The sequence below is a fragment of the Nicotiana attenuata genome, chromosome 7 (genome assembly GCF_001879085.1).
Source record: "Nicotiana attenuata strain UT chromosome 7, NIATTr2, whole genome shotgun sequence".
Taxonomy (NCBI): Eukaryota; Viridiplantae; Streptophyta; class Magnoliopsida; order Solanales; family Solanaceae; genus Nicotiana; species Nicotiana attenuata.
The window spans coordinates 102379298-102387367 of record NC_031995.1 but is presented as its reverse complement, the minus strand read 5'-3'; the positions used below and the strand labels follow the sequence as shown (position 1 = coordinate 102387367).

General features: G+C 35.8%; 2 protein-coding genes across 12 annotated transcripts in view; both read right to left on the bottom strand.

The window, feature by feature from the left end:
• Nucleotides 1-3964, bottom strand: part of LOC109229604 (E3 ubiquitin-protein ligase MBR2-like) — a 6932-nt gene extending 2968 nt beyond the window's left edge. Inside the window, exons 1-2 of one of the 3 annotated variants that reach the window (XM_019395104.1) lie at nucleotides 3876-3964; nucleotides 1137-1189 (exon numbers count right to left, since the gene is read on the bottom strand). The gene's annotated coding sequence lies outside the window, so the exon portion shown is untranslated. Of the gene's footprint in view, nucleotides 1-1136 lie in introns of all 3 variants that reach the window. The other 2 variants (XM_019395105.1, XM_019395103.1) reach the window with 2 other exon arrangements.
• LOC109229606 (E3 ubiquitin ligase BIG BROTHER-related-like) overlaps nucleotides 3751-8070 on the bottom strand; it is a 6063-nt gene continuing 1743 nt past the window's right edge. For 6 of the 9 annotated variants that reach the window (XM_019395109.1, XM_019395111.1, XM_019395110.1 and 3 more), the window contains 5 exons: nucleotides 7154-7209; nucleotides 5698-5907; nucleotides 4528-4593; nucleotides 4303-4440; nucleotides 3751-4194 (listed from right to left, as the gene is read on the bottom strand). In XM_019395109.1, coding sequence (XP_019250654.1) covers nucleotides 4054-4194; nucleotides 4303-4440; nucleotides 4528-4593; nucleotides 5698-5907 — 555 coding nt within the window. In that variant the 5' untranslated portion in view covers nucleotides 7154-7209 and the 3' untranslated portion in view covers nucleotides 3751-4053. The remainder of the gene's footprint in view (nucleotides 4195-4302; nucleotides 4441-4527; nucleotides 4594-5697; nucleotides 5908-7153; nucleotides 7210-8070) is intronic. The other 3 variants (XM_019395106.1, XM_019395107.1, XM_019395115.1) reach the window with 1 other exon arrangement.

Below are 8070 nucleotides of genomic sequence, written 5' to 3'. Positions count from 1 at the left end.
GGGGGGGAGGAGGGGAGGGTTAGAGTGTAAGCAGACCTTACCCCTACCTTGTGAAGGTAGAGAGGCTGTTTCTGATAGACCCTCGGCTCAAAGAAAAAGGAAAAGACGCAGAAATAACAATTGGTAACAACAACGAGATAGGTGATAAGGTGATATAGAGATAGAATAATCGAAGCAAACGAACCAACAAATAGTAAAAGAAATCTGCGGATAAGAAGATACGGACATACAAGACTAATACTAATGCAACCGGCACGAAAAGGAGACACGCACGCCTATAGACTAACCTTCTACCCTAATCCCCAACCTCCAGACCCTTCTACATTTAAGATAAAATATAAAAGTAGATACAAAGTTAAGGAGTTACAATATGTGTAAGCTTTAGGTGTTTGATATAAGGAAATTGATCCCATACTCTCCCACAACAACAACACTAGTGGATGCAAAACCATTGGGAGAAGCTCGCTTTTTTCACTAAACATGCATTCTCATTTAGCCGTTACTCCTTATTTTCCACTTCATCCGTCACTAAAAAAAGTCAACATTTCCTATTTAAAGGGCCAAACGGATTTGCATTGGTTTCTCAAATTGAATGTGTAATGCTTTCTAATTCAAAGTTCAAGATTAGTTGTGTTTTCTTCCAACGTTACAACTTCATTAAATAAAGCTTTTTACTTTTGCTACAGAAATGATATAGTAGTTGCATCATCTTTTAGAGAAATAATACAGTAGCTGTTTATTGAAATTATTCCGAACTGTCATATTTCACAAGGATTTCAAATTCATCTACAGTTACTTGTGCAGGTATTGGATAAACGTTGTTTATTAGAGTTAATTAATAAATTTCTCTAACTTGCTGGGAGGTCAATCATATGTTAGCAGGAAACTCACTTTCCTTTCTCGTCACTTTCTTGTCCAGCGCATTCTCTGGATATATTAAGGAATTTAACCTGACAGATATTAAATAACCTAGAACTTACTGGCAGATATCCTTATATATACGGAGATCACCTAAAAGGAAAATCTATCACATTAAGCCAACTTCTGGAAAATACAAAATTGCAAAAAGGAAAATATCCCATAAAAGGTTTACAAGAAAAGACAGTTTCCACAGAAACCGGTAAAGAAATATTTACCTCAAGTGTAGCAAATGTTCCCTTAAGTAGACACGAGACAGCAAAATTTCAGTCTGCAAAAATAAAAGTCATAGCTCAGGCTGACGAACAACAAAAGAAGTTTAGCAGTATCTGGAAGCAGTAAGTAATGTTAGATAAACTGCAAAGTCATCTCTCTTGCCTTAGAGCAGTATCTATCCAACGGGTTTTTTTCATTATAAGCTAGTGTCCTTCAAGAAGAAAAGGAGCATCACCGGTATCGAATTAATCTGAACTAAAAGATCAATGACAATCACCCGAAAAAGTTTGTAACACATGTAAAACCTTTTTTTTCCTTTTTAGGGTGCTCTCTCTGATATCTCGTATCCTCTTCACTTCATCCTTCCCTTACTCCCCAAAATTTGTAAATTCAGAATCACAGATCTGATTGTAGAGAATGACACAACTCAATGAAGTCATATTCTACGACAGATTGTGGCCAGATCTCATCAAAATCAAAATCTGATGCCAAAAACATAACATAGGAAAGACATATATGACTGATCAGAAAAGGAAAGAAATATGAATCCTCATGGATACATGCATGACCATCAAGGTGGTAGTTTCAATGGTATAATCAAAATAAACCAACTAAGTTATTTTACGACGAAAAGGCACCAACTTTTTGGCGTCCCTCTTATTAGCATACACCATAATATATCAAGAAACGAATGCAGGGATTAACACTCACCCATATGTGAATCTAGGGAAATGCTTTGGCTGCAATGGAAGTAAATGGCAAAGGGAAAAGTGGGTGGTGAGTAGGGACTATTTAATAAAACACGAGATTACAGTAATTCATATTCTTCAATCAGCAATTAAACAGTTATGAACCGAAGATAGTAACAAATTTAAAACAAGAGATTACAGCAATAACAGTCAAGAATTGAGGATAGTAACAAATTTAAAACAAGAGATTACAGCAATAAACAGTCAAGAATTGAGGATACTAATAAATTTAAAACACGAGATTACAGCAATCAAGATTCACGAATAGGAACAACCTTAATTACAGCCGCTCACATAGAGAGAAATGCATGGAAATGGCGATATGAGGCAGTGCAGCCTCCTCGCATTTCAAACCAATATGTAGTCTTTAACATACACATGGAAAAGGGATCTTTCTTGAGTATCTTCATACTCTTGTCACTACTATTGTGGTTCTTGGGCATTATCATAAATGAGTTCCTACTGAAGTGCTATTGACCCTTTTGCCTTTAGACTAACTGACTAGTCTTTCCCTAATATTTCTCTTGTTTGTGCTGGCTTTGGGTTTTGCTGGATATGCGCCTTCAGTAAGGAAAATCAGGGTGATTTGCACAAATAGTATCATTTCGGGTACTGGTTATCTTTTATACCTCTTTAAAGAATTTGTGCGAAAATAAGCCTTTTTAAGTTTACTGGGGAAAAAATCTGGACTATAATACTCTCCAACCTAAAATAGCCGAGCAGGATACTCGAACTTTAGATCGAACATCACCAAGATTTCGCATTCAAATTCGGTAAAAGTATAATTCGGTAAGTTAGGAGCACCTTTTCCTATTGTTTCACAATTTCAGCCAAACTGCTAGTACATTTATGCAAACAGATGACTTCCCAAAATTTAAAAGATGATGAAAAAGCTAAATCGTATGGGTCTAAGCAAAAGTCCAGCAGTGGAAAAAAAAACACAGTTAAATTTTTTATCTCTACGTGAATAAGTTTGAGAAGAAGTGAAAAGAACCTTAATGTCAGGAATTCTGACTGCATCATTTCAATTCAGTCTAGCATATCTGCTAACGAATAGACAATTACAGTAATAAATTTATAATGTAATTCTAGTCAATATCTAACATAACTGAGATGACTAGTTATCTGAAAATGCTCATGGCAGTATCTACTTTTAAGTTTCAAGGGCTAAATTGATTCTTGAATTCCAGTATCAAACCTAGCGGATTAAGGTTGCTACTCGGTCATGCAACACTAATCCACATTATTCACTCCACCCCTCTCCTTAAACATTTCTGAAGAAAAAAGGGAAAGACAACCCAGACTAAGATCATATTATCCTCCAACCTTTTGTCCTAATTTTACTGGATATTTTTTGAAAGAACTCAATCTTCTTAATTCTCAAAACCATAATAGATTCTAATACAAAAAGACACTGTTTTACTTGCACCTAAGAAAGAAGCACAAATGAGGTATTCAAATACTGCAGAAAATATTGCACATTAAATAATTTGGACTGAAAGAGTACATATTAAAGAGACATTTATGTGTATTCATACAAGCACAAATGAGTTCTTTTTAGTAAGTAGTACAAACAATCAGGTGCACGTAACTTTGGAAACTAAGTTAATTCAGTAATTATATCATATCCTAAATGAAGCTGCACCATATAAAGAGGTATTCAAATACTGCAAAAAATATTGCATGCATGTGCGTACCTATTATGTAGTTAATACATACACATTTATGCATATTAATATTAACACGTTTCTCCCACTAATTTGAGCACACAATCCAGTACACATAACATAGCAAATAGATCAGTAATTATATCAAGAACTAAAAAGAAGCAGCACCAGTAAAGGAGGTATTCAAAACCAGCAGAAAATATCCAACAAACCAAATTTGTGATATAAGCTACTCAAAACCAACATGAGTAGTAAGTTATGTTTAGCTTCGAGGTCTGGCTAAATCTTATTATCATCGAAAAGCAAGAAAAAGCATCAAACTTACTAAAAATAGAAGAACTAAAAACCATTGTTTTCTCTATCTGAGAACGGTTCCTTATTTTTAAGTTCTGCTCAACTCTCTTGAGCACATCAAACAACCAGATGCAGAAAGACGCCACCAGTCGGTTCACCCAGCCAAACTGTAACTGATTACTGCAGCTGGCGAGCACAGAGTGCACGGATTATAAGTGTAGAATAGCCAATGCATCCCTCTTGCAAATGGGGCAAGAGTTATTGCGCTCGATCCACTTTTTAATACAATCAACATGGTATAGATGGCCACAATCAGTTTTTGCGAGTTCTTCCCCGTCGCAGTAGTCATCCTAATACACACATGACCAAAAAAGAAAAAAAGAAAAAAAGGTTAGAATCAAACTTAAGTAAGCTGACAGACTTAAGGGGGGGAAATTCTGAAATTAGGTGCTCCTTACCAAGCATATGCAGCAGTTCTCGTTGCTCTCAAGAGATGTTGATGACTCGTACTTATGCAGCTTAATGCTTAAATCAAAAGCTCTTGCTCTCCATCCAGCATTAACATTTTTCAGATACCTGTGTAGTTTGAATAATTCCTGAAAGATAAAACACTTGTTACGGGATATCATCTATTCAAAGTATGCTGTATCAAACATTAATTTATTGTGTTTCTAAAGCATTACCTCAGAAGGAAAAATACCCTGCTCATCATCTTCATCTTCTTCGTCTTCCAATTCATCATCACTTTCCTGAAATGTTGGACTCACTTAGGAGCAAACTCATTGAACACCATACCAACAACAAAATTGCACGATAAATTTATAAGAGCAGAAGAGAAATTCTAGCCTTAGCTCTGGGTTATACCAAATTGAGAAATCTGCAACAAACTTCCCTTCATTTTTTTAACTTTTATTTTTTTAATGAGCAACAAACTCTTAAATGAGTTGAATGAATAACCCGACAGCATTGTTCTTATCCAGTTGCAAACAGAAGGTAGACAGTAGGTAGAGAATACAACTACTCTTACATAATCAAGCAACAGAAGAAGTTACTCATGCAAGCATAAGAACAAATTATTGGGTTGCAATATTCAGATGCTAGTAACAAGTGGTGTTAAAACTGATAAATATCATTTTATATGGAACTAAACGTGTGCACAAATACACATGAAATGAAGCTCAACTGAAAAGTCACATCATTCCTATTCGTATTCATATAGACAAAAGTTCACAAATCCCTTGTTTTGAGTACAAAGAATTGGCGTTGGCATCGCAGTTCCTGAGCTAGGTCAGGGTAGAACGCTAACTTTGTCTATGATTTATTTATTTTCAATTAAGTGATACTCTGTCCTTTTCTTTGGAATAATGTGAAATTTAGGTTATTGGGAAGGCACAGAAAACTACTACTCATAGAAAACTTACAGGTTAGCAAGATTTTAAGAACCATCGGCTAATACATGTATTTATAATTAATGCAACTCAACAAGGAATTATTGGAAAGTAACAATAAAATTTTCTGAGGAAGCAACTTTTTCCTAAGCAGCAAATACCTAAAATACTTAAAAATGTACAATTAAGTTTCAAATCAAGTGTCAAACACGAATATATTGATAAGACATGGTAGAGATAAACAAACAAACTGAAATAGAGTTTTAAAAAACATTAGATGGGTAGAAGGGAGTTCTCAAACAAAGGGGAAATTAGCAACGAAATATTCTAGAGAAAAATGTCATCATCTTTAAATCCTTCTCCAAAATCAATATCTGCAACGAGCCCAATTTTGTTAAGGAATAGATGGCTAAATAATATAGAACCATCAGCATAAAAAAGAGGAGTAAAGTGAAGAAACTTAACTGGAATCATGAGAGCAAGATTATTTTGAATCAAGAAAGTCAACGCTGCTGTTGTTTCCTGCAGTCCCCGGATCACGGACACAATACTCTCAACCATCCGTTCAGGAGTATTTTCAACTCTTACCCTATAAGCACCAATTGGATTAGTAGCAGCATTAAGAGTTCCGTTGAAGGTCAAGTTGCTGTCACCATTAGTTCCGTAGCTCTCCATCTGAGGTGCAATAAGAAATGAATTGCTGTTTGTTGTAACAATTGGTTGAGATATTGAAAGAAGGGTAGCTTAGTGAAGAGCTTGAAAATCTCTCCTTTATTTTTCTAAAGAAGGTAAGAGAAGAGCTAGAAATTTCTTTTCAGCAGAATTCCGGAACAAACTAGGAGGAGGAGGTAACACTAATGTAAACCACCAGTACAGTAGGTGATGGGAAAAACTAAAGGGCAGCCCGATGCACTAAGCTCCCGCGGGGTCCCAGAGGAAAGGCCGGACCACAAGGGTCTATCGTACGCAGCCTTACCCTGCATTTCTACAAGAGACTGTTTCCACGGCTCGAACCCGTGACCCCCTGGTCACATGGCAACAACTATAGCAGTTACGCCAAGGCTCCCCTTCCAAGTGATGGGAAAAACTACCTCATTAAAAGACATTCTAAGTTGAAATATAAAGAAAAAGGTAGATATACTATTAAGCTCCAAACCACTCTCAAAAAGCTAGTAGTTTTTTTATTTTATTTAGTTGGAACAAGCTAACTCCTGTAAATAGCCTGGTTATGTTTCGGGATTTTGTTAGCTCTCTGATTCTAGAATAGGCCTGATGTACTAGAGCTATCATTTCCTTTTTTGTGTTTCCTCTTTTGTACTCCAGCATCTACTTGATGCATTATTAAAGAAACAACTTACTTCACAAAAGAACGGTAGATATACTATTAAGGGTTGCAACTAACATGTCCAACTAGGTTAGTATTAAACCAACCCAAGACAACACTAAATCCTTTGGGTGGGGGAGGAGGGGAAGGGAAAGAAAAACAAAAACTTCTCTGGGAATAGTTATTTTGCATTCTTAGATACGCGGATGATAAATCATAAATGCAACTTGGAAAGTATTATACCAACCCAAGCCAAGTCCAAACACCTAGAGGTCAAAGAAAGGAAGAGAAGGAAAATTGAAACTTAACTTAGCTATTTGGCGTTTAGTATCAGGAAAATTGATTACATACGTTCCCACATTCGGAAAACTAGTTAAAAACTATCCGGAATCTCACTAAACATGCATTTCCTTTAAGCCGTTACTCGTTATTTTCCACTACTTCACGAAAAAAAATCAATATTTCATGATTGAAGAGTAAAGTAAATTTCACATTAAGCCAACTTCCGGGAAACACAAAATTGCAAAAAGGGAATTATCCCATAAACCGTTTACAAGAAAACACAGTGGCCAGAGAAGCAGGTAAAGGAATATTTACCTCAAGTGTTGCAAATGCTCCCTTAAGTAGATACGAGATAGAGAAACTTCAGTTGTCTGCAAAAATAAAAGTCATAGCTCAGGCTGACGAACAACAAAAGAAGTTTAGTAGTATCTGGAAGCAGTAAGTAGTGTTTGATAAACTGCAAAGTAATTCGAACTCTCTTGCCCGAGAGCAGTATCTAGCCAATGACTTTTTTCATTATAAGCTAGTGTCCTTCAAGAAGAAAAGGAGCATCATCCGTATCTAATTAATCTGAACTAAAGGATCAATGACAATCACCCGAAAAAGTTTGTAACACATGTAACTTGTCAATCAATTGATCAACTTTGCTAATCCCAAATTACTTGGGGTTGGCTATATGAAACCTTTGAATCTACTCCACTCTATTTAAGATCTCCCTCACACCCAAGAAATGAAATGAAACCCCTTGCTCTTTTAGTATTCAAAAGGTTCACCATAGGTAGACTAATTTTTAAGTAATAACATTAATTTTTTTTAAGAAAAAGGAATAAAAGGTGTAAAAACAACAAGGAAGACATAAGAATAGAAGGTCCTTCGTCTCTAAATGGGAGAGATTTCAAATGCTAACATATAACAACTTTCATACTGTATTTTTTTATAACTGTGGTATCCAAGCCAGCTTGCGCACACCATGACTAATTCCACGAGATACCTGTCACCTCCCACCGGTAACAAGTACCAAGTAACTCTGTCCACCAGATAACGTTATACATCCAAAAAATGAGCACCACCATTAAGTTCTTGCTCGATCTAAAGGATATAACACATGCTCAATTTCCGACTCATCAAGAGCAAGGGCTTTTATCGACCCAAACCAAAGCAAGTACCTAATGCAAGTAAATTTTCCTTTCTTGGTTTCTTTTTTCCTTTTTTGGTTCCTTTTTTTCATTTTT